General features: G+C 60.9%; 1 protein-coding gene across 2 annotated transcripts; it reads right to left on the bottom strand.

Moving 5' to 3' along the window:
• Positions 1 to 224: 224 nt before the first annotated feature.
• SIPA1L3 (signal induced proliferation associated 1 like 3) lies at positions 225 to 23,330 on the bottom strand (the record flags this gene model as incomplete). Of its 2 annotated transcripts, XM_080571820.1 has the most annotated exons (22): positions 23,223 to 23,330; positions 20,598 to 20,668; positions 15,705 to 17,230; positions 15,307 to 15,437; positions 13,963 to 14,151; positions 13,490 to 13,664; positions 13,306 to 13,409; positions 13,032 to 13,189; positions 12,285 to 12,861; positions 11,894 to 12,168; positions 11,214 to 11,429; positions 10,983 to 11,135; positions 10,732 to 10,859; positions 10,439 to 10,536; positions 8,816 to 9,162; positions 8,478 to 8,669; positions 7,478 to 7,640; positions 6,315 to 6,504; positions 6,080 to 6,211; positions 4,714 to 4,793; positions 2,747 to 2,828; positions 225 to 2,636 (listed from the first exon to the last, which is right to left on the bottom strand). In XM_080571820.1, exons 3-22 carry the CDS (start codon positions 17,062 to 17,064, stop codon positions 2,281 to 2,283), a joined length of 5,106 nt encoding a protein of 1,701 aa, XP_080427946.1. In that variant the 5' UTR covers positions 17,065 to 17,230; positions 20,598 to 20,668; positions 23,223 to 23,330. The 2 variants fall into 2 exon arrangements, with proteins under 2 accessions (XP_080427946.1, XP_080427947.1); XM_080571821.1 differs by lacking the exon at positions 23,223 to 23,330 and having other exon boundaries at positions 2,490 to 2,636; positions 4,714 to 4,798; positions 6,315 to 6,501; positions 20,598 to 22,254.
• Between the last annotated feature and the right edge of the window lie 1,878 nt (positions 23,331 to 25,208).

A 25,208-nucleotide genomic window follows, 5' to 3' on the forward strand; every position in this document is an offset into this window, starting at 1 on the left:
GGGGGGCACAGCGTTTTGGGTCCGATTAGCAAAAATCGCGGGGTTTTAGGGTGGGTTTTTTTTTTTCGGGGGGGGGGAATTAAATAAGATTTGGGGGGGGGGCGTATAAAATAAAATGTACAGGTTCCCATATACACAACGAGGTTTTTTGGGGGGGGATTTGGCACCCCCCTAATGGGGGGGGGGGTCAAAATTGGGTGTGGGGGGGTCCCGGTGTGTCCCCCCCCCCCCCCAAAAAAATAGGAAATTAAGGGAAAAAACCACAAAAAAAGGATTACAAACGGTCCCATTTATACAAATATAGCGTTTTTTTTTTTCCTTTTTTTTTATAAACATTTACATTTAAACAATTGGGGGGGGATTTTTTGGGGGGGGGGGGGGGATTTTTTTGGGGTGGGGGCGGATTTTTTGGGGTGGGGGGGGGGGTTTACGCTTCCTGAGCCGCTCTCAGCGCCGCTTCCTCGCGGAAATAATTTAGCTTTTTGAGGAGGAAAACAGAAAAAGTGCTTGGGAGAATTATTAATTATTATTATTATTATTTCGGTTCGCACCCCACAAAAATATTAAAAAAATAATAAAAAAGCCCCAAAACAACCCAAAAAAAAGGGGCCTGGGGGAAAGAGGAGGAGGAGGGAGGGGGCGCGGGGGGGGGTGCGAAGCAGCCCCTCGCCCCCCTTTTATTGCCTTGGAAGCCCCCGGAGGAAATGGGGCTGGAAGACCTGCGGGGGGGGGGGGTCCCGGCCCTATAGGGATGGGGTCGGGCACCCATGGGTGCTCCCGGTCCTATACGGGGGCTCCCGGCCCTATAGGGATGGGGTCGGGCACCCATGGGTGCTCCTGGGGCCCTACGGATGCTACTGGGCATGTATGGAAGCTCCTGGTCCTATATGGATGCTACTGGCCCTATAGGGATGCTCCCGGCCCTATAGGGACGCTACCAGGCACATATGGGTGCTCCTGGCCCTATACGGAAGGTGCTGATCCCATACGGCTGCTCGCAGCCCCGTAGGGATGCTGCTAGTCCTATATGGATGTTCCCGGTCCCATACAGCTGCTCCTGGCCCTATAGAGCTGCTCCCAGTCCCATACAGAAGCTCCCGGCCCTACAAAGCAGTTCATACGGAGGCTCCTGGTCCCATACAGCTGCTCCTGGTCCCATATGGACACTCCTGGCCCCGCGGGGCTGCTCTCAGTCCCATACAGATGCTCCTGGTCCCATATAGAAGGTCCCAGCCCCATAAAGGTGTTCTTGGCTTTGGAGGGGGGGGTGCTCCTGGTCCCAGGCAGCTGCTCCCGGTCCTGTGGGGCTGCTCCAGGCCGTATATAGGACTGGTCCTTATATAGGGCCATACAGCAGCTCCTGGTCCCATATGGACATTCCTGGTCCTATAAAGGTGCTCCTGGCCCTATAAACCTGCTCCCACCCTATAAGAGCACTCCTGGCCCCAGGGGGCTGCTCTTTGCCCTGTAAGGCTGCTCTGGCCCCTATATAGGACCGGTCCCTATATAGGGCCATAGAGCAGCTCCTGGTCCCATATGGACACTCCTGGTCCTATAAAGGTGCTCCTGGCCCTATAAAGCCGCCCCGGCCCTACAAGAGCACTCCTGTCCCCGTACGGCTGCTCCCAGCCCCGCGAGGCTCCTCCGGGCCGTGTATAGGACCGGTCCCTATATAGGACCATACAGCAGCTCCTGATCCCATATGGACACTCCTGGTCCTATAAAGTTGCTCCTGGCCGTATAAACCCGCTCCCGCCCTATAAGAGCACTCCTGGCCCTGGGGGGCTGCTCTTTACCCCATAAGGCTGCTCTGGCCCCTATATAGGACCAGTCCCTATATAGGACCATACAGCAGCTCCTGATCCCATACAGCAGCTCCTATAAAACTGCCCCGGCCCTACAAGAGCACTCCTGGCCCCGTACAGCTGCTCCCAGCCCCGCGAGGCTCCTCGGGGCCGTATATAGGACCGGTCCCTATATAGGCCCATACAGCAGCTCCGGATCCCACATGGACACTCCTGGTCCTATAAAGTTGCTCCTGGCCGTATAAACCCGCTCCCGCCCTATAAGAGCACTCCTGGCCCTGGGGGGCTGCTCTTTACCCCATAAGGCTGCTCTGGCCCCTATATAGGACCAGTCCCTATATAGGACCATACAGCAGCTCCTGATCCCATACAGCAGCTCCTATAAAACTGCCCCGGCCCTACAAGAGCACTTCTGGCCCCGTACAGCTGCTCCCAGCCCCGCGAGGCTCCTCGGGGCCGTATATAGGACCGGTCCCTATATAGGCCCATACAGCAGCTCCTGATCCCATATGGACACTCCTGGTCCTATAAAGGTGCTCCTGGCCCTATAAACCCGCTCCCGCCCTACAAGAGCACTCCTGTCCCCGTACGGCTGCTCCCAGCCCCGCGAGGCTCCTCGGGGCCGTATATAGGACCGGTCCCTATATAGGACCGTGGGGGGGGGGGGGCGGGACATCCCCCCCCTCAGAGCTCCTTCTTGTCGACGGCCCCGAAGAAGCGGGCGAAGCGCCGCAGCTGCTCGCTGGCCGTCTGCGACTCCTCCTGCAGCCGCTGGTTGTTCTGCCGCAGGGTGGCCACCTCCGCCTGCAGCACCACCTTGTCCTGCTTCTCCTGGGGGGGGGGGGGGGAAGAAATTTGGGGGGGGGTCGGGGTCATTTTTAAGACCCCCCCCAGTCCGGGGGAGCACCCAAGGGTGCCCCCCCCCCCCCACCCCCCTTTACCTTCTGCAGGTCGCTGTGGAGCTGCTTGAGCATCGCCTCCAGCTGGAAAACCTTCCCGGGGAGGTCCAGGGGGGGCTCCTCGCTGCGTTGGAGGGACCCCAAAACGGGGGGGGGGGGGGGGGATTTAGGGTTTTGGGACACCCCCCCCCGGGGTTTGGGACACCCCCCCCCCGGGGTTTGGGACACCCCCCCCCGGGGTTTTGGGACCCCCCAGGGTTTAGGAACACACACAGGGTTTTGGGAACCCCCCCCCGCAGGGTTTAGGACCCCCCCCCATGGTTTTAGGACCTGTTCCTGGGGTCTTGGGGACCCCCCCCCCCCGGGGTTTTGGGGCACCCCCCGCCCCCGGGGCTTTAGGATCCCCCCTGGGGTCTTGGGACCCCCCCCGGGGTTTTAGGAACCACCCCCACCCCGGGGTTAGGGGACCCCCCCCTTGGGGTTTTGGGACCCCCCCCCTTGGGGTTTTGGGACCCTTCACCAGGGTTTTCGGACCCCCCGGGGTTTTGGATCCCCCCCCCCACCCCCCCCGGGGTTTTAGGACCCCTGCCTAGGGTCTCGGGGACACCCCCCGGGGTTTTGGGACCCCTCCCCAGGGTTTTAGGACCTGTTCCTGGGGTTTTGGGACACCCCCCCCCCAGGGTTTTGGGGCACCCGCCGCCCCCGGGGTTTTGGGACCCCCCCCCCGGGGTCTTGGGAACCCCCGCTCAGCGTTTTAGGACCCCCTGGGGTTTGGGGACCCCCCCTGGGGGTTTGGGAACCCCCCACTCAGGGTTAGAGGACCCCTCCCTGGGGTTTTGGGACCCCCCGCTCAGGATTTTAGGACCCCCCCCGGGGTTTGGGGACACCCCCCCTGGGGTTTTAGGACCCCTCCCTGGGGTCTTGGGATCCCCTGCTCAGGATTTTAGGACCCCCTCCGGGGTTTTGGGACCCCTCCCTGGGGCTTTGAGACCCCCCCTGGGGTTAGGGGACCCCTCCCTGGGGTCTTGGGACCCCCCGCTCGGGGTTTTGGGACTCCCCGGGGTTTGGGGACCCCCCCTGGGGGTTTGGGGACCCCCCCCCTGGGGTCTTGGGACACCCCCCCCTGGGGTCTTGGGACACCCCCACCTGGGGTCTTGGGACACCCCCCCCCGGGGTTTGGGGACCCCCCGCTCAGGATTTTAGGACCCCCCCGGGGTTTGGGGACCCCCCACTCAGGGTTTTAAGACCCCCCTGGGGTTTTAGGACCCCCGCTTGGGGTTTTGGGACCCCCCCCCCACCTGGGGTTTTGGGGCACCCCCCCAAACTGGGGTCTTGGGACCCCCCGCTCAGGATTTTAGGACCCCCCCGGGGTTTGGGGACCCCCTGCTCAGCGTTAGGGGACCCCCCCCCGGGGTCTTGGGACACCCCCTGGGTTTTGGGACCCCCCCCGGGGTTTTGGGACCCCCCCCCCTGGGGTTTTGGGACACCCCCCTGGGGTTTGGGGACCCCCCGCTCAGGATTTTAGGACCCCCACCGGGGTTTGGGGACCCCTCCCTGGGGTTTTGGGACCCCCCGCTCAGGATTTTAGGACCCCCCCTGGGGTTTGGGGACCCCCCCGGGGTTTTGGGACCCCCTGGGGTTTGGGGACCCCCACGCTCGGGGTTTGGGGACCCCTCCCTGGGGTTTGGGGACCCCCCCGGGGTTTGGGGACCACCCCCCCTGGGGTTTTAGGACCCCTCCCTGGGGTCTTGGGACCCCCCCGCTCAGGATTTTAGGACCCCCCCCAGGGTTTGGGGACCCCTCCCTGGGGCTTTGAGACCCCCCCCGGGGTTTGGGGACCCCCCCCCCAGGGTCTTGGAACCCCCCCGCTCAGGATTTTAGGACCCCCCTGGGGGTTTGGGGACCCCCCCCCCCGGGGTCTTGGGACCCCCCCGCTCAGGATTTTAGGACCCCCCCCGGGGTTTGGGGACCCCCCCGGGGTTTTGGGGACCCCCCCCGGGGGCCGTTACCTGCAGCGCGGTGCCGGGGGGCGCTCCGGGGCGGCGTCTGGGGGCTCGGGGTCGGCGAGGGAGAAGAGGGAGACGGCTCGCTGCACTGCGGAGGGACGGCGAGTGGGGGCGGGACCCCCCCGCGGGTCCCGAAATCTATAGGGGGGGCTCGGAGGCGGCCATATAGGGGTGGGGGGGGGGTCCTTGGGGGCAGGGAGATCCCATATAGGGGTGGGAGCATCATTTTGGGGCTGGGAGATCCCCTATAGGGGCGGGAGAATCCTTGTGGGGCTGGGAGATCCCCTATAGGGGTGGGAGCAACATTATGGGGCTGAGAGGTCCCCTATAGGGGCAGGAGCGTCGTTATGGGGCTGAGAGGTTCCCTATAGGGGTGGGAGCATCGCTATGGGGCTGGGAGATCCCCTATAGGGGAAGGAGCATTGTTATGGGGCTGAGAGGTCCCCTATAGGGGTGGGAGCAACATTATGGGGCTGGGAGATGCCCTATAGGGGCAGGAGCATCGTTACGGGGCTGAGAGGTTCCCTATAGGGGTGGGAGCAACATTATGGGGCTGAGAGGTCCCCTATAGGGGTGGGAGCAACATTATGGGGCTGGGAGATCCCCTATAGGGGTGGGAGCAACATTATGGGGCTGGGAGATCCCCTATAGGGGTGGGAGCAACATTATGGGGCTGGGAGATCCCCTATAGGGGTGGGAGCATCGCTATGGGGCTGGGAGATCCCCTATAGGGGTGGGAGCAACATTATGGGGCTGGGAGATCCCCTATAGGGGTGGGAGCAACATTATGGGGCTGAAAGGTCCCCTATAGGGGCGGGAGAATCCTTGTGGGGCTGGGAGATCCCCTATAGGGGCAGGAGCGTTGTTATGGGGCTGAGAGCTCCCTTATAGGGGCAGGAGCTTCCCTATAGGAGTAGGAGCTCCCTTATAGGGGTGGGAGAGTTGTTATAGGGCTGAGCGCTCCCCTATAGGGTCAGAAGTGCCCCTATAGGGTCAGGAGCATCCTTGTGGAGCTGAGAGCTCCTTATAGGGGTAGCAGCGTCGTTATGGGGCTGGGAGCATGCCTATAGGGGTAGGAGTGTCCCCGTGGGGCTGAGAGCATCATTATGGGGCTGAGAACTCCCCTATAGGGTCAGGAGCCTCCTTGTGGGGCTGAGAGCTCCTGTTATAGGGTCAGCAGCCTCCCTATAGGGTCAGGAGCCTCCCTATAGGGTCAGGAGCCTCCCTATAGGGTCAGCAGCCTCCCTATAGGGTCAGGAGCTCCTTTTATAGGGTCAGCAGCCTCCCTATAGGGTCAGCAGCCCGCGGGGGGCCTTTAGGGCTTCCCTACCCGTCCCCGTCCCCCCCCGACCCCAAAAAGCCCCCGTACCTTCGTAGGCCTTGGCGGCGCTCACCAGGCTGGCCCACTCCAACCCCGCCGCCGCGTCCGGCAGCGGCATCAGCCCCGGCTCCACCCTGCGCAGCGGCGCCGCCAGCGCCAGCTCCGAGGCCGAGATGGCGGCTGCGGGGGGGGGGGGACCGGACCCCGGTCAGGCGGCCCCAAAACCCCCCCCGAAAAACAGGGGCGGGGGGGGAATAAAAGGGGGGGAACCCCCAGAGCTCACATTTCTTCTCCGGGAGGCTGCCGGCGCCCGCCGGGTGCTGCCGGCGCCCGGGGAGGGTGCTGGACGGGAAGGTGCCGGCGAAGAGGCCGGCGGCGGCCGAGGGCGGGGTGGGGGCGGCGGCGGCGTCGCGGCGCCCCCCGCAGAGGCTCTCGTCCGACAGCGTCCGCTGCAGCCCCGGCGGGGGCGACTGCTTGGGGCACAAAACAGGGGCTTAGGGTTTTTTTTTTAATTATTATTTTTTTGTTTTCATTTTTAAATAATTTTTAGTTTTATTTTTTAATATTTTTTTAATTTATTTTTTAAATATTTTTAATTTTTTAATTTTTAATTTATTTTTAAATGTTTTTTAAATTTTTAAATTTTTATTTTTAATAATTATTTTTATTTTTAATATTTTCAATTTACTTTTATTTTTATTTTTAAATATTTTTAATTTTTTAATTTTTAATTTATTTTTAAATAATTTTTCTTTAAATTTTTAATTTTTTATTTTAAATAATTTTTATTTTTTATTTTATTTTTTTATTTTTTAATATCTTTATTTTTTAATTTTTTAAATACTTTTTATATTTTTTAACTTAATTTTAAATAATTTTTATTTTTTAAATTTTATTTTTTAAATATTTTTATTTTTAATTTTTAAATATTTTTTAAATTTTTCAATTTAATTTTTATTTTTTATTTTTTAATTTTATTTTTAAATTATTTTTATTTTTAATTTTTAAATATTTTTTAAAATTTTTCAATTTAATTTTTATTTTTTTTATTTTTTAGATTTTATTTATTTTTAAAATATTTTTATTTTTAATTTTTAAGTATTTTTTTAAATTTTCAATTTAATTTTAAATATTTTTTTATTTTTTAAATTTTATTTATTAAATATTTTAAATTTTTATTTTTAAAATATTTTTAAATTTTTAATTTTTATTATTTTTTATTTTTTATAATTTATTTATTTTTAAATTTTATTTTTATTTTATTTTTTATTTTAAAATATTTTTTAATTTTTGATTTTTAAAATAATTTTTAATTTTTTACTTCTGTTTAAATTTTTTTAAATAATTTTTTATTTTTAATTTTAATTTTTAATTTTTAATTTTTACTATTTTCATGTTTTTTTTTTTAGGGTATTTTTAGGGTTTTTAGGTCCCGCCGCCACTCACCGCGGCTCGCTCGGGCTCCGGCGCGGCGCTGTCCATGATGATGAGTTTTTTGAGGTCGTCCTCGATGGTGGACTTGTAGGGTTTGCGGGGCGAGCGCAGGTCCCGCAGCGACGCCCGCAGCCGCGGCTGCCCGAAAACGTTCTTGGTGCTCGCGTCCACCTGCCTGCGACGGGGTTTTGGGGGTCGGGGTGTGCTGAGACCCCAAAAACGGCCCCTGGGGGGAATTTATGGGGTGCACAAAGCTCTTGGGAAGACTTATGGGGTGGGATTTTTGGGGTGCACAAAGCTCTTGGGAGACTTATAGGGGAGATTTATGGGGTGCACAAAGCCCTTGGGGGATCTATGGGGGGATTTTTGGGGTGCACAAAGCTCTTGGGAGACTTATAGGGGAGATTTATGGGGTGCACAAAGCTCTTGGGGGATCTATGGGGGGATTTTTGGGGTGCACAAAGCTCTCGGGAGATTTACGGGGTGGGATTTATGGGGTGCACAAAGCTCTTGGGAGGCTTACAGTGGATTTTTGGGGTGCACAAAGCTCTTGGGGGGCTTATGGGGTGCACAAAGCTCTTGGGAGATTTATGGGGTGGGATTTTTGGGGTGCACAAAGCTCTTGGGAGACTTATAGGGGAGATTTATGGGGTGCACAAAGCCCTTGGGGGATCTATGGGGGGACTTTTGGGGTGCACAAAGCTCTCGGGAGATTTACGGGGTGGAATTTATGGGGTGCACAAAGCTCTTGGGGGACTTATGGGGCGCACAAAGCCCTTGGGAGATCTATGGGGGGATTTATGGGGTGCACAAAGCTCTTGGGGGGCTTATGGGGGATTTATAGGGTGCACGAAGCTCTTGGGAGATTTATGGGGTGCACGAAGCTCTTTCACCACTTTGAGCCCCAAAACCAAGGCACCGAAGCCCCCGCAACCCCCCCCAACTCCTACTACGACCCTGTGGGGTCCCAGCTCAGCCCACCCCCCCGCCCCCGCCCGCGGGCTCCCCTTACTTTTTGGGGTCCGAGAAGGCGGCGGGGCGCGGGGGGGGCTCCTCGCCCCGCTTCCAGCCCGCGCCGTGCTTGCTCCTGCTCGGCTGCTTGGAGAAAAAGGATTTGGGGACCGAGGCGGAGAGCTGGAAGGAGCCGGGTTGGGCGCCGGGGGGCCGGGGGGGCTCCGCGGCCGCTTTGTAGCCCCCCCGGGAGCTGCAAAAATTTGGGAATTTAGGGCTGAGCGTCGGGGGAACGCCCCCAACGCCCCCCCCAAAAAATTTAAATGTTTATTTTTTGGGGGATGTGGTGCTGTAGGGTGAAGGGGGGCGTTAAGGGGGGGTCGGGGGGGGGCTCGTTACCTGGGTTGTTTGAAGGGGTCGGGGCCGGAGGCGGGGGGCAAGCAGCCCTTGGGCCGCTGGTAGCCTTTGGGGACGGTGGGCGACGGCTCCCTCGGCTTCTCCTCGGCGTAAGGTTTCGGGGTTTTGTCCCGCTGCGGGGCCGGCCGCGTGGATTTGGGGCCGGGGGCGTAGAGGGGGGCGTCGATGCCGCTGTCGCTGGAGCCCCCCCCGCCTTTGGAGATCTGGGGGTCCGGGTCGGGTTCGGGGGGGTCGGGGCCGTCGAACCAGCGCTCGTCGCTGTGGCTGCTGCTGGAGGCGTTGCTGGACAGGGTGTTGCTGCTCGAGTGGCTCGAGTACGGCGCGTCGGGCTGCGGGGGGGGGGACGGGGTGAGGGGGGGGCTTCGAGACCCCCCCCAACCCCTAAAAAAGGGCTCGGGGGGGTCTAAAAGGAACCTGGGGGGGGTCTTAGAGAGCACGGAAAGGGCTTGGGGGGCTCTAAAATGAAGCCAGGGGGGGTCTTAGAGACCTTAGAAAGGGTTTGGGGGGGTCTTAGAGCCCCCCCCAAGGGGTTTGGGGGGTCTAAAATGAAGCTGGGGGGCTTTAAACCCCCCCAAGGGGCTTGGGGGGCTCTAAAAGGAACCTGGGGGGGGGTCTTAGAGAGCACGGAAAGGGCTTGGGGGGCTCTAAAATGAAGCCAGGGGGGGTCTTAGAGACCTTAGAAAGGGTTTGGGGGGGTCTTAGAGCCCCCCCCAAGGGGTTTGGGGGGTCTAAAATGAAGCTGGGGGGCTTTAAACCCCCCCAAGGGGCTTGGGGGGCTCTAAAAGGAACCTGGGGGGGGGGTCTTAGAGAGCACGGAAAGGGCTTGGGGGGCTCTAAAATGAAGCCCGGGGGGGTCTTAGAGACCTCAGAAAGGGTTTGGGGGGTCTTAGAGCCCCCCCCAAGGGGCTCGGGGGGGGGTCTAAAATGAAGCTGGGGGGGCTTTAAAACCCACCCCCAAGGGGCTTGGGGGGCTCTAAAAGGAACCTGGGGGGGTCTTAGAGAGCACGGAAAGGGCTTGGGGGGCTCTAAAATGAAGCCGGGGGGGGGTCTTAGAGACCTCAGAAAGGGTTTGGGGGGTCTTAGAGCCCCCCCCAAGGGGCTCGGGGGGGGGGTCTAAAATGAAGCTGGGGGGGCTTTAAAACCCCCACAGAGAGCCTGGGGGGTCCAAAATGAAGCTGGGGGGTCCCAGAGCGCCCAACAAAGGGCTGGGAGTGCCCCAAAATGAAGCTTTGGGGTCCCAGAGCTCCCAACAAAGGGCTGGGAGTGCCCCAAAATGAAGCTGTGGGGTCCCAGAGCCCCCCGCAAAGGGCTGAGGGTGCCCCAAAATGAAGCTGTGGGGTCCCAGAGCCCCCCCAAAGGGCTGAGGGTGCCCCAAAATGAAGCTGTGGGGTCCCAGAACCCCCAAAAAAGGGCTGAGGGTGCCCCAAAATGAAGCTGTGGGGTCCCAGAGCCCCCCCAAAGGGCTGAGGGTGCCCCAAAATGAAGCTGGGGGGTCCCAGAACCCCCAAAAAAGGGCTGAGGGTGCCCCAAAATGAAGCTGTGGGGTCCCAGAGCCCCCCCCAAGGGGCTGGGGGTACCCCAGCACCCCACGGCGTCGGCCCTCACCTTCGGGTGCCGGCTGGGCGAGTCCTTGCCCGCCGCCTCCTGCCTGCCGGCCCGCTTGCCCCCGAGCCTGGACGGCGCCGGCACGTGCCACAGCGGCTCTGCAACGAGTCCCAAAACCACCGGGGTCACCGGCGGGGTCCGGGGCCACCCGCCTGGCCCGGGTCCCTCATCCCCGAAGCATTTGGGGTGGGCTCCGGTGCCAGCCCAGCCGGGTTTTGCACCCCCAAGCCGGGTTTTGCCCCCCACAAGCCGGGTTTTGCCTGGCTTTGCCCCCCCAAAAAAGGGTTTCTCACCGGGTTTGTGCCTCTCCATGGTGCTCTCGTGGCTGCTGAGCCCACCCGAGGACGAGTCGCCGCTGGAGGCGACGTCGTGGCCGCCGTGGGGCTCGAAGGGCAGCAGCGCCCGCTGCGGGGCCGCGTACCTGCCGGGGACGCCGGGCGGCGTTTGGGGTTTTGCTCCTCATTTCGGAGCTGCCCCAAAAGGGACCTGGGTGCTGCCACCCCCAAAACGGTGGATCTTTTTGGGGGGTGCGGCGCCCACCCACCTTTCCGGAGAGGGTTTATAGCGAGCGTAGGTGGCGGCGGTGGTGGTGCCGGGCGTCGAGAAGCTTCCCGAGGGCTGCCGGTACGGCTGCGGCCGCTCGGCTCCGGCGGGCGCCGGCGCGGCGGGGTGCGGGCTTTCGGGGAAGCTGACGGGTCTGGGGCACCGTGGAGAGACGAAAAACGGGGTCACGGCGGCTCCCGGCCCCCCAAAATCCCCCGCTCCTCGTCCTTACCTCTTGCCGTGCAGGGGCTGCACCTCGCGGTAGGACACCGGCGGCTGCTTGGCGGCCCTGCCGAGCGCTTGCCCGTGGCCACCGGTGGCCGGGGCGGCGTTGTGGGACGCGGGGCCGCTCCACTGCCAGCCGGCGCTGCTGCGGTAGGGCGGCCGCCCGCTCTCTGCTTCGCCCTTGGGCTCGGCGCTGCTCAGCTCCACCGATTCGGCCCAGCCCCTGCAGGGACACAACGAGGGGACGGGGACGGGGACACCCCCCGTGAGCATCCCGGCTCCCTCGGCTGTTTAATTACACCGCCGGCGTCGCCGCGGCGAGGGGGAGAAGCGAGCGGTGGCGACCCAAAAACAGCCCCCCTCGCCAAAGTTCTGCAGGGATGGGGGACCGAGGAAGGGGGATATCCTCCAAATCCCATCGTTAAACCGCCCTCGTCAGCTCTAATTAGGCTTCGCAAGGCTGCAGGGGATGGGAACGAGGTCCCTGATGGTGATACCGTCTCCGTGTCCACCTCGGAGACCCCGATTTGCTCCGGGAGCCCAGCCCCAAAACGCACACCGGGGAGCCTGGCCCCCAAAACGCGCCCCGGGGGGCCTGGCCCTCAATTTGCTCCAGGAGCAAAGCCCCAAAAAGATGTGATGAGGGGGAGGTGGCAGCCCCCTGAGCCCCCACCCCGTCGGGGTTACCTGCGCGGGGCCCCGTCCTCGTGGGGCGGGATGATGACCACCTTGACGGTGACGGAGGTGCGCAGCAGGTCGATCATCTGGTCGTGGCTGAGCGTCACCACGGCCACCTTGCAGATCTCCACCAGGCGGCTGCCCTGCCGCAGGCCGGCCTGCCAGGCGAAGCCGTAGTCCTCCACCTCGGCCACCGTGCCGTCGTACTTGACGTGGAAGCCCAGCTGGCCCAGCCCATTGCGCCGTAGGGTCATGTCCACCGTCTCGCAGCCCGCCGTCGTCACCTGGCGAGAGGGCACGGCCACCCTTCTCCGGTGACGCACGCCAAGAGGAACGGCCCGCCGACCCCTATCTCCTCCTCCACATGGAGGAGGACGCTCTATAGGCTCAAGAAGCTCACCTTCAGCCTCTGCACGATCTCCTTGACGTCCTCGGGGCCGCCCTCGGCCGCCCGGATGAAGATGTGGTCGCCGCGGCCGTAGAAGATCTTGAGGGTGGAGGCGTCGGCGGTCCAGCCGATGACGTCCCCGCAGAAGCAGTTGAAGACCACCTCCTTGGCGGCCAGGTCGAGCAGCACCACGAACTCGTTGGAGATGCCCAAGACGCAAGCAATCTCGGCTCCCCGGGCGAAGTCTTGAGCGGAGACGCGCCAGGCGATGGCCCCGGCGCTGTGCTGCTCAGCACCCGCCCGGGCTTTCGTCTTCTCCTTCTTCTTGGAGGCCAGGGAGATGAGGTTGAACTTCCCGGCCGAGTCGATGGGCGTGTTGGTGACGCAGTTCTCGGCCAGGTCCTTGAGGTACTCCTGCCGCGTGCGCGTGGCCATGGTGTGGAACTTGTCCGACTTGTGGGCGGCGTTCTCCGCGTTGATCACCTTGGCCAGCAAGAAGTCTCGGAAGACGTCGGACTTGCGGAAGGTGACGCCGGTGGGGATGGGGGGCCCGAAGGGGGGCACGTCTTTGGACCTGGTCACGGCCACGCTTGGGGGGAGGCGAAGCGGGGAACGGGTTAGGGTGCTCAGAGCACTCTGAGGAAGCAGAAGCAGGGGAGAAATCTCCCCAGGTGGAGAAAACGCCCCAAAATTTGAACCCAAACTGTGGTGGGCACGATTTGGAGGGCCGGATGGGGACATCCTGGGGGGCGGTCTCACCTATAGCAGACATTATCGGTGCAAGGGCTGTGGGCTCGGACGATGATGAAGACGTGCTGGAAGTGCGATCGGACGTTCTGGGGGGTGAAGGGCAAGGCTCCGGGCTCTTGGAAGATGATGGTCACGATGTCGTTCCCGATGTGCCTCTTCCTCAGCAGCTGGCGAGGCGGGGGGAGAAGCAAAAAAAACAAAAAAAAAAGGGGGGGGGGCTGTGATGGACGGACGGATGGATGGACAGACAGCCGGACGAGCCGCGGAGGTGGCGCGGCGGTACCTGCTGCCGGTTGTTGGGGGTGTAGGGCAGCATGGTGGAGACGTGGAACATGATCTCGTAGTCCTGGTAGGTGGTGTAGAGCGAGTGGGTGCCCGTCGAGTCGGCTGCGGGGAAGGCGGGCGGTCAAGGAGGCGGGCGCCCCTGGGGGAGTGGGGGGGCCCCCCCCGAAATCCCCGTCACTCACTCTTGGTGTCCAGCTGCGCGGCGTACTTGCTGAAGGCCTTGAGGCAAACCTTCTCCCCCAGCAGCGAGAGGAACTCCTCGAAGGCCGGCCCCGCGTCCTCGTTGTTGTACATCTCCTCCTCCGAGCTCTGCCCGGCTTTGCAGTACAGGATGCCCACCTTGTGCCGCCGGCAGAGCTACGGGCGGCGGGGCGGGCGTCAGCACCCCAAAAACGAGCCGTGCAGCCCCCCCTGCCCCAGCCCCACGGCTCTGCACCCCAAGCCAAGAAAGTAACGAAGAGGTTTAGAGGCAAAAAGGCATCGCTGGCGCGCTCTCAGGGGGTGAAAATTGCAACCGGTCGCTGCAAAAAGAGCCCACCAGCGCGATGCCACCACCCCCAGGGACGTGCGGTGGGACCGGGACCCCCGCTGCCTTCCCGTGGGTGCCACATTTGTCACCGGGACCCCTCGCCCACATCCCCCTGGCCCCGCTCACCCCCTGCTCGTCGAGCTTGAGGAGCTGCTCGGTGACCTTCGGGGTGCTCATGGCCAGGCGCAGGCAGTGGATGTTGAGCTCGGGGACGACGTACTCCAGCGCGTCCTTCAGCGGGAGGCCCCGCACCGTGCCGTGCTTGGTGGCGGTGGGGGTGGCGTCCTCCAGGATGGAGCCGCGCAGCGTGATGAGCTGGGGGGGGCGAGGATGGGGCTGGACGAGCTGGGGGTGGGGCTCACGGGGAGGCGAGGGGCACGGGGTGGGGATGGATGCGAGGTGGGGACAAGAGGATGAGAAGGATGGGATGGAGACGGATCCGAGGTGAGGATGAGGATGGGGATGATGGGATGGGTCTAAGGTGGGGACGGACCCGAGGTGGGGACTATGATGGGGACGGATCCAACGTGAGGACAATGACGGGGACGATGGGATGGGGACAGATCTGAGGTGAAGACGATGATGGGGACGGGTCTGAGGAGAGGATGATGACGGCAATGATAGGATCGGAACGGATCTGAGGTGAGGACAATAGGATGGGGATGGACCCGAGGTAGGGACAACGATAAGGACGATTGGATGGGGACAGACCCAAGGTGAAGACGATGATGGGGATGGGTCCAAGGGGAGGACGATGATGGGGACAATGGGATGGGGACGGATCCGAGGTGCAGATGATGACGGGGATGATGGGATTGGTACGGATCTGAGGTGGGGACAATGGGATGGGGATGGACCTGAGGTGTGGACAAGGATTAGGACAATGGCATGGGGACGGATCCAAGGTGGGGACAACAGGATGGGGATGGACCAGAGGTGGGGACGATGATGAGGACGATGGGATGGGGACAGATGCAAGGTGGGGACAATGACGAGGATGATGGCAATAGGATGGATCCGAGGTGGGGACAATGATGAGGATGACGGGAGAAGGAAGGGCTCAAGATAGGAACAATGGGGACAGACCCAAGAGGGGAATGACGGGGACGATGATGGCGATGGACCTGAGATGGGGACAACGGTGAACAGCATGGAGACGGACCCAAGATGGGGTCAGTGATGGTGGGATAGGGATGGACCCGGGGTAGGAACAACGGGGACAACGATGGTGATGGTGGGATGGGGAAGGACCTGAGAAGGGGATGATGATGGCGGCGATGAACAGGATGGGGACAGAGCCGGGATGGGACGGCCCCAAGATGGGGATGGTGGGGACAACGATGACGACAGGATGGGGGCGGCCCCGCAGACGTTTCCCACTCCCAGCCCCTTTATGAACTGGTTTTAAAACCACACGCAAGCAGGAGGAGCCTGAAGGCACCCAACGGGGCAAAGAGCGCGCCAACGCACCTCGCTGGTCCGGAAGATGATCCTGTACTGGTACTGGGGGCCGTGCTCCTTGTGGTCCTCCAGCTTCTCCCGCTTGATGCTGACAGCCACGGGGCCCAGCTTCTCGTCCACCCCGAAGTAGTTGGAGTGCTCTGCAAGCAAACGGGGATGAAGGAGGTGTAGGGACAGAGGAGCCTGCCCGTCCCCACGAGCTGTGGGACTTTCCACCCCGACCCAGTCCCACCAGGACCTCCCAGCTCCATGTTGTCCCCATTCCCGTTCCCACAAATGGGATGGACTGAGCCTTCCTCTGAAGGGTTTGGGGCGGTCTTTAAGCCCCCCGAGCACCTCCACGTCAACACCCCGCAGCTTCTGGCGACGCCGAGGCCCCCCACCCCACCCCCCCGCCGCGTCCCCACCTTTGCCGTGGAAATGGTCCCGGTAGTAGCGGGCGCCGAGGTCCACGTGCTCGACGCTGTAGTGCTTGAGCCGGTTGGGGTTCCTCTGCAGCTCCTTGGGCACCTCCAGCACCGAGATGCCGGCGTTGGTGGGCCGGGCGTCGAGGCCGGGCTCCGGGAAGCCGCCGTCGCCCACCGGGCCGCCGCCGGCCGAGCCTCCCGAAGCCCTGGAGAAGCTGACGTTGCGCTCGCCCCCGCCGCCGATCTCGTTGCGGAAATGGGGGCAGCTCAGCAGGAGCTCGTTGCTGGTGTTGTCCCCCACGTCGTGCTCCAGGTTCTCCTTGCCGTTGAGGTCCTCGGTGCTGGCGAAGGCCGGATCCGGCCCGCCAGGCCGCGCGGTGGCGGCCGAAGCCGCCGAAGCTCCCGTGGTGGTGTTCCGGCGCTGGGCCACCACGGCGCGGTTGGCGGCCACGGCGTTGAGGTCGAAGAGCATGCTCTGCACGTCGTAGTGGGCGAAGCTCCGCCGGCACACCCACGCCTTGCCCGGCTCGGCCGCCCTCGCCTCCTCACCGCCGCCGCCTCCTCCTTCCCCTTCGTTTCGGCCGCTCCGCAGCTTCCTGAAGATGGATTCGCCCCCGGCGTCGCCCTTGGGACCCTTCCTGCGCGCCTTCTCCTTGGGCTGCGCCGCCGGCTCGTCCCGCGGCGTCCCCGTCCTGCCGTCCACCACCGCCACCGGGGAGGGTCCCGGGGGGGTCTCCGCGGAGGCCGCGGCGCTGGCCGAGGTCTTGCCGCCACTGCGGAACTCGTTGAGCATGGCGAAGAAGCTCTGCTCCGAGATCCCCTGCACGTCGATGGACGAGGTGCTGCCGTACTCGCGGAAGAGCCCCCCGGCCCCTGCCAGCTTGGCTCCCCGCACCTCCGCCGCTTCCTCGGGGTCGCACTCGCTCAGCGTCACCTCGCTGCTGCTGCGGTGCCGCAGGGGGACCAGAGCGCGGCCGGGCGAGCGCGGCCACCCCTCCTGGAACTCCACGTCCTTGGAGCGCCGCCGCGCCAGGCGGTGCAGGGCTTTGAGCCCCGAAACACCGCCGCCACCGCCGCCGACGAGGGGCGGCTGCTGCCCGCCGGGGACGCCCCGCGGGGACGCCGCATCCCGGCCCCCTTCTCGGCTCGGGCTGGCGGCGGCGGGTTCTCTTTTGGGGGGCCAGTCGGCGATGCGGGCGCGCACCCCCATTTTGGGCACCGGTGGCGCGGCGGTGGCCGGCCGGGGGGCGACGACGGCCTCGGCACCGGTGGGGACGCTTCCATTCTGCGCCCAAAACGCCGCGGGGCAGCTGTCGGCGGCGTCGGCGCCGTCGTGCCGCGGCGGGCGGTGGGCGCTCATCGTCCGGCGATGGGTGGCGTGGCCGCGGGGGGGCTCATGGTTGCCACGCCGGGGGCCGGTGACCGGCCGGTGAAGCCCGGCGGTGGCCGTCCCCGGCGCGCCGCTGCCCCGTGGCTCCGCCCGCCGCGCTCACGCCGGCGCGCGCCGGCGCTTCTGCCCGGCCATCCTGCGAAGGAGAGGGAGAAAGCAGGTTAGAGGGATTTTTTTTTGGGGGGGGGTCACCCATTTACCTGCATTTTGGGGCCCCCCAAAGCCACCAAGCGGCCCCACAAAGCCACCAAGCGGCCCCCGCAAAGCCGTCCCCCCACCGCACCAGGGCGGTTTTGGCTTCGAGGGGGTTTTGGCTCCCAAAAGTCACCCCCCACCCAAACAAAATCCCTTTGGCACCGCCAAGTGGGGGCTCTGGGGGCCCCCAAACCCCAAGCAAAGCAGCCCTGGGGGGACGGACAGACGGACGGACAGGCGAGCCCTAATCCGTCTGCGCTCGGCATTAGCCCACCCCAGCGGCCGAGCGTCCCCTCCAGGCTGCCCCGTCCGGCGCGCAGCTCGTTAATCCCCGCTAATTACCCCACGAGCCGGCATCTGGCGAGCAGGGGGACGTTAAATCAATACCTGAGAGCATTAATTAAACGCAGACAGGGGAGGCTAACGAGAGGGCAGGGCGCCCGGCGCGGGCAGAGCCTCTCCGAGGCGCAGCCCCGGGCCGGAGCGAGGGTTTACCAAAAATCCCTCGTCGGCACGGAGAAACGAAGCTGTTGGTGCCGCCCTCCTTTACCAAAACCCACGGATTTGCCCCCAAAAATTAAAAGACGACGTGAAACACCGGTGCCGGGGGGGAGAAAACACCGAACTGGGTACCCGGCTCTTTTGCAACGCCTCGTTTCTTTCTCAGCCTCCTGCGAGCTCTCCCCCAGGCCGAGTGCGTCCTAGAAGATTTTTTAGGTGATGAATTTGGGGAGGAATGAGTCAGAATTAGCCAAAAGCACCCCCGGGGCATCTCGTGAAGCTCTGCTGACCCCGGGGGAGGACGAAACCCCGGGGATTTCGGCCCCCCAAGTCGCATCCCTGAACCTCGGTGGCCCATCGCCACGCGGGTGGCGACGGATTCCCAAATACCCTGCGTTTTTTTGGGGGAAAAAATCCCAACGCAGCCACTCCGAGGATGCGTTCGGAGCCTCCTGCCCTTAAATTAGCTATTAATGAAGGGTGCTGAGGGATTAACGAGGCGGTGTCTCGCCTTTCCTGCCGCCCTTCGGAGCTTTAAGGCTCGAATTTCCCAACGCCGGCGTTAATCCGGGGGAGGCGCGGCAGCCGAGCGCGCCCCGGGGGCAAAACCCCAAAATTAGCCCCAAAATCACTCAGATTCCCCCCAAACCGCTCCGCCTCGCAGCTCCCGCGTCATCCCCTTCCAAGCGACCCCCGGCGGGGATTAAACCCCGCGGAGAACGACCGGATTTAGGGATTTCAACCCAAACGGCCCCTTACCTCGGTGGGTTCAGGACCAGTTCCCGCCGATTTTCGCAGCCCAAATCCCCGTTTTTCTCCTCAAAACGGGCAGCGGAGGGGCAGGAAAACACCGAGCACCCGCCCCGCTGGGCTGCTCTAATCTCCCTCTCGAAATAATCTGCTCTAATCCCCCGAAGACGAGCAGGGAAGGCACCGCGCTCACGGATAGCTGCTTTAACCAAAACGGCGAGATCCGCACCCAAAATCCCCCCGGCGGGCAACGCCGAATCCCTCAGCTCGCGAGCCGCAAACGCTGAGCTCAGCCCCCAAAAAATAACACGTAAACACAACCAGCGCTGTTATTGTAGGTCCTACTCTATTCTCTCCGTCTCCAGATGGAAAAAAGGGGGGAATTAACTCATTCCCGACGCGGCCGGGCGGAAAAATTGATTTTTTTTTCCGCTCCGTGCCCTCGGATCCGCCGCGGATTTGGGGCCGGGCGCTCCCCGGGGGCGAAGGGCAGAGGAACGCCCGCGGCCGTCACCGCGCGGGGTCAGGGTCCGGCACCGCGTCGTCCCCGAGGGATTTCCCCGTGTGCCCGCGAGAATTTGATCACCCAGAGCAAAAAAATATAGTAATTTTAACCATTTTAGCCATAATTTTCAATTTTAACCATTTTAGCTGGCTCCCGAAGCCAAAAATATAATATTTTTTTAAAAAATTTTAGCCATAATTTTTCATTTTAGCCGGAACCTCACGGCGCCGAGGAACGGGACGAACCCGATGTCCCGAGTGATTTTTGGGATAAAAACGCCAGGAAAAGGGCTCAAACGCCCCGCTGCGGTCCCGTATTTAGGGCCGCTGCCATGCATGGGTGAAAACTGCCCCAAAATTTTGGGGGGAAGCGGGCGGTTCCCGGCACCACGTCCCCAGGGGATTTCCTCGTGTGCCGGTGAGAATTTGATCACCCAGAACAAAAAAAAATAATAATTTTAAACATTTTAGCCATAATTTTTAATTTTAACCATTTTAGCTGGCTCCCGAAGCAAAAAAAAAAAATAGCATTTTTTAAATTTTAGCCATAATTTTTAATTTTAGCCATTTTAGCTGGCTCTTCGCGGCTCTCCTAGCGGGGAACGGGACGAGCCCGATGCCCCAGGTGATTTTTGGGGGTAAAAACGCCAGGAAAAGGGCTTCGAACGGCCCGCTGTGGTCCCGTATTTAGGGTCGCCGCCACACGGGGGTGCGAAACGCCCCAAAATTTGGGGGGAAATGGGGCGGTTTCTGCCTTATCTCGGAGCCTATTTACCGAGCTGGGTTTTCCCAGCCGCACGCCCCAAAGCGCCCGGGAGCCGCCGCGAGGGGGGGAAGGGCGAGGTTTTTTAATAATTAACCACGGCTTTTGATAAATTGCGCTACAATTTCTGGCGTTCTTCCCCCCCGTGGCCACGGCTTTAACCCTGCCTTAGCCTCGAAGCGGAGGAAAAAGCCGGGCATCGGGGAAAATTTCCCGTCAAAAATCAGGATTTAAGGCACCGCTCCTGGTTTTGCCGTCCTTCAGGTCACGCACGCTCCCGTCCAGCGCTCATTTTGGGTGAAAACAGCCCAAAAAACGGATCAGGAGCGCACTCAGCGCACCGCAGAGGCCACGCACCCTATTTCACGCTTTTTTCCCCCCCAAAAAAGCGCCCCAAAATTGGGGAACGCCAGGCAAAACACCTGCTTCAACCGATGGCCAAGTTCTGTGTTTCCTGAAAACTGGCCCTAAATGTGTAAAAGGCAGGAAACGAACCCAAAATGTCCCCGGCCGGCTGCGGGAGGAACCGGGGAGGGGAAATTAGTGGAGCAATTAGCTAAGAGGTTCACAACTTTGTGCCTAATTAGGGGCGGTTAACGCCAAATAATCCCCATTACCGGGCGATGAGAATGTCATTAATTGGTTTTAGTGTAAAAGGAGGGGGAAAAACGGAAAAAAAGGGGGGAAAAAAGGAAAAAAGGGGGGAAAAAAGGAAAAAAGTGGGGAAAAAAATACAATAGCGGATGGTCACAATTCACAAGATACCGGATATTCCCCCAAAATCACCAACCTTGATGTGCTGGGGGGTTCCGAGAGCAGCCCCCGGTCGGGGTCAGCGGGGTCCGGGATCGCAGGGCGCCTCTGGATTTGGGGCAAAAAGCAGAGAAATCCATTAAACGTGTATATAGGGGGGAAGCGGGCTCGGAGCGACGCAATTAACCTGCTTTAGTCAATTAAAAGCGGGGCCTTTACCTCGGCAACCTTAATTACGGCCTCGGGGCGGTGTTGGGGAGACTTGGGGGGCACTGAAAAAAAAAAAAACCAACCCAAAATCGGTTCCAAAATGGGTGAGAATTCAAGGTTTTGAATGATAATGAAGCTGCTAAGGAAGGGAACGCGGCAGGCGGAGCGGGCTGAGCCCGGCAAGCCCCGACCTGCAGAGCGGGCGCTGCCACGGCCCCAGAAAAAAACAAAAAAACAACAAAAAAAACACAAAAACAACCCCCAAAAAATAATAAAAGGGACAAAAGGGAGGTTTTTCTCCCCCAAAAAATCAGCGGGAGGAGGAGCAGCAGCCTCGTTATTGGGTAAAATAAAGGGAAATTGGGGTTTTCGCTGGCAAAAACCAAGAGCTCGAGGGGTGCTGCCCCCCCTCGAGATCCCGAATTTGAGGGTCCCAAAATTGAGGGTCCCAAAATTGAGGGTTTTCCCCCCAAAAAAAGCCCCTTCGGTTGCACCGCGGGGGGAGCGGAGCCCGGCAGCGTATCCTAATTAACAGCGGCTCGTTAGCGAACGGCTCTTTGGTGCCTGCACAAATAGGTCAGGACAAGTTTGGCGACGGGATTTAATTAAGAGAAGGAAAAAAAAAATAAAAAATGGGGGGGGGGGGGGGGGGGATGAAAATACGCCCTCGACCGAGCCCCCGGGGGGAGCTGGGAAGGGCCGAAAATAAAATCCCATTTTTTTCGCATTAAATGGGGAAAAATAAACAAAAACAAATAAAACCTGGGTGGTTTGGGGGGGGTGTAGGAGTCGTGTCCCCCCCCACCCCAAAATCCTGGCTCTAAAAAGGGAAGAAATCCCTAGGGGGGGAGGGGGGGGTTCGCTTCCGCACGTACAGCCCCCAGCCAGATTTTGGGGGGAGTTTGGTTGTTTTGGGGTCATTTCCCCCCCCTCCCTTTTCCCACTTGATTCTTTAAGGGAAATGTTTCAGCATCGCTCCGGCCGCTGGCGAGCTTCTAAAATTGGGAGTTTTTTGGGGAAAAAACAGGTTAAGTTTGGGAAAACGACCCCTCGGGGGGGGCCAAGCCCCCACCCATGCCCCACAAACCCCAAACCCCCAGCCCCATTCATTCACCAGCACCCCAATTTGACCCAATTCCGCCCCAATTCGACCCAATTCCACCCCAATTCCGGCTGCTGCACCCCAAAAACTGCCTTGGACCCCCCCCCCTTCTAAAATTTGCACAAAAAGTGGGGCTTTTTACCCCAAAAGACACCAAAACCCCCAAATCCTGCTTCCTACGGGGTTGTTATTATGGGTTACCTCCCAGCAGGGAGTTCTGGCGCCCCGAAAAATTAAAGAAATGGTTAAAAATGGGGGGGGGGGGCTCGTTAGGGTAACAAGGGGGGGGGGCAGCTCCGGCTCGGGCCTCACATCAGCCCTGGGTGGGTTTTTATTTATAAAAAGGGAAAAAGAAGCAAAAAAAAAATATAAAAAATAAGAGTTGGATGAATGAGCGCTCATCTGCCTGAATTTTTGGGGGGGGGTTAAGGGGGTGCCCCCACCCCCAAAATATCCCAGGGAAGCGGTGGGGGGACCCCATTATAAAGGGGGGATTCCCTTCTTCTGTTTTTGTTTTTTTTTTTTGGGGGGGGGGGTGGAGAACAGGAGCTGTACCCCAAAACTGAGGGGGGGGCAGCCCCTTCCCCCTTGGTGCCCCCCCAAAAAAATGAGGGGGGGGGGGAGCACAGGACAGCAAGGCCTCGCTTTGCCCCCCCCCCGACAACACAAAAGGAGAGTGGGGGGGGCTGTGGGGCAGGGGCCCCCCCCCAAACACTTCAGAGCCCCCCCCAAACACCTCAGGGCCCCAAAATCACGTCAGGGCCCCCCCTAAAATCCCTCAGAGCCCCCCCCAAAGCACCTCAGGACCCCAAAACCCCTCAGGCCCCCCCCGAAACCCCCCCAGATTCCCCCAAAACCCCTCAGAGCCCTCCCAACCCCCCCCCAGATCCCCCCTAAAACACGCAATTCCCCCCCAAAAACCCACAATTTCCCCCCAAAATCCCCCCCCCCCCCCCAAACCACGTCATTCCCCCCGCGGCCCGGGCCCCAACTCCTGCGGGGCACCAGCGCCGCCCCCTCCCCACCCCGCGCGGGGGCCGCTGGGAGTTGTAGTCCTCTCCCCCCTCCCACCCCCGTCCGCCGCTAGGCCCTCGCCGCCGCCCGCGGACTACAAATCCCAGCAGCGCCTCCCGTAGCCCGCCGGGAGGAGGAAGCGGGGAGCCGGAGCTACCGGGGACCCCCCCCCGCCGTGCCCTCCAACCCTCCCCGGTCCCCAAAGGCGGCCCGCGATCGCCGGGGAAGAGCGGCGGAGGCGCGAGCGGCGGCGGCGCCCCGCTCCCCGCCCGTCTCCCCCGAGCCCCTCGGGGGAGACTGAGGCGGCGCGGGGAGGGGCGGGGGGGGGTCTCTCACCAGGCGGCGGCGGCGCGAGCGCACGGGCCAATGGGGGGCGGCGGCGCGAGGACGCCGCGGAGCCGGCGCGCGGAGACTGAAGGGAGGGGAGCGCACGCCGAGGGGGCGGGGCTAAGGGGAGGGGCGGGGCTAAAGGGGGCGGGGCCAACGCGGCGCGCCACCAGGGAGCGTGGGGGGGGAGGTCTTAAAGGGGCAGGCGCCCCGCGTGGGTCTGTCGCGTGTCGCTGTCCCCACGGGCGCGTCCGCGGTCCCCTGCCCGGGTCCCGGTGTCCCTTCCGCACCCGTGGCGTGTCCCAAAGGCTGTCCCCATCCCACATCCCCTCCAAGTCCCTGTCCCTGGTCCCAGCCCTCTGTCCCCATCCAACGTCCCCGTCCCCATCCCTTGTCCCATGTCCCCATCCCACGTCCCTGTCCTTATCCTGTCCCTTATCCCAATCTCCGGTCCCCATTCCAGTCCCTTGTCCCAGTCTCCTCTCCCCATCCCACGTCCCTGTCCCCATCCCGTCCCTTGTCCCCATCCCTTGTCCCTGTCCCCATCCCACATCCCTGTCCCTTGTCCCCATCCCACATCCTTGTCCTTATCCTGTCCCTTGTCCCCATCCCTTATCCCCGTCTCCTGTCCCCATTCCAGTCCCTTGTCCCAGTCTCATCCCCATCCCACGTCCCCACCCCACGTCCCCATCCCTTGTCCCTGTCCCCATCCCCGTACCTTATCCCAGTCTCCTGTCCCCATCCCACATCCCTGTCCCCATCCTGTCCCTTGTCCCCATCCCTTGTCCCTGTCCCCATCCCACATCCCTGTCCCTACCCCACATCCTTGTCCTTATCCTGTCCCTTAACCCAGTCTCTTGTCCCCATCCCACATCCCTGTTCTTATCCTGTCCCTGTCCCTTGTCCCCACCCCTTGTCCCATGTCCCCTATCCCCATCCCATGTCCCAGTCTCCTGTCCCCATCCCACGTCCCTGTCCCCATCCCTGTCCCCATTCCTTATCCCCACCCCACGTCCCCATCCCTTGTCCCTGTCCCCGTCCCTTGTCCCAGTCTCCTCTCCCCATCCCATGTCCCTGTCCCCATCCCGTCCCTTGTCCCCATCCCACATCCTTGTCCTTATCCTGTCCCTTGTCCCCATCCCTTGTCCCTTATCTCCGTCTCCTGTCCCCATTCCAGTCCCTTGTCCCAGTCTCATCCCCATCCCCACGTCCCCATCCCTTGTCCCTGTCCCCATCCTTTGTCCCCTATCCCAGTCCCCTATCCCCATTCCACATCCCCGTCCCCATCCCTGTCCCTTGTCCCACTCTCCTGTCCCCATCCTGTCCCTTATCCCAGTCCCAGTCCCTTGTCCCCATCCCACATCCCTGTCCTTATCCTGTCCCTGTCCCTTGTCCCCACCCCTTGTCCCGTGTCCCCTATCCCCATCCCATGTCCCAGTCTCCTGTCCCCATCCCACATCCCTGTCCCCATCCCTGTCGCCATTCCTCATCCCCACCCCCCCCACGTCCCCATCCCTTGTCCCTGTCCCCATCCCTGTCGCCATTCCTCATCCCCACCCCCCCCACGTCCCCATCCCTTGTCCCTGTCCCCATCCCTGTCCCTTGTCCCAGTCTCCCGGCCCCGTCCCTTGTCCCTATCCCTTACCCCAGCCCCCCCCCCCTCCCACGTCCCAACACCGCACCAGACCCCGTGGGGGGGCGGCCCCAAGGGCGCAGGAAGGACCCAAACCCCCCCCGGAAAAAAACCAACAAAAAAACCAACGTTTTATTGCTTGTACCGTACAAATCCGAGGGCGGGCGAAAGCAGCCGCTGGCCGCCGCGACACCAGGACCCCCCCCCCGGCCCCCGTGTCCCCCCCCCCCGGGGGTCCTGTACCCCCCCCGGGGGGTCCTATGCCCCCCCCGGGGGGTCCTGTGCCGCTATTTTTCTTTATTTGCTGCGTTTTAAGTTAATTCGACTCCAAATTTTGGGCAGGAAGAGGAGGGGGGGGGGGG

The sequence above is a fragment of the Anser brachyrhynchus genome (assembly GCF_964034855.1).
Source record: "Anser brachyrhynchus genome assembly, chromosome: 39".
NCBI classification, from domain to species: Eukaryota; Metazoa; Chordata; class Aves; order Anseriformes; family Anatidae; genus Anser; species Anser brachyrhynchus.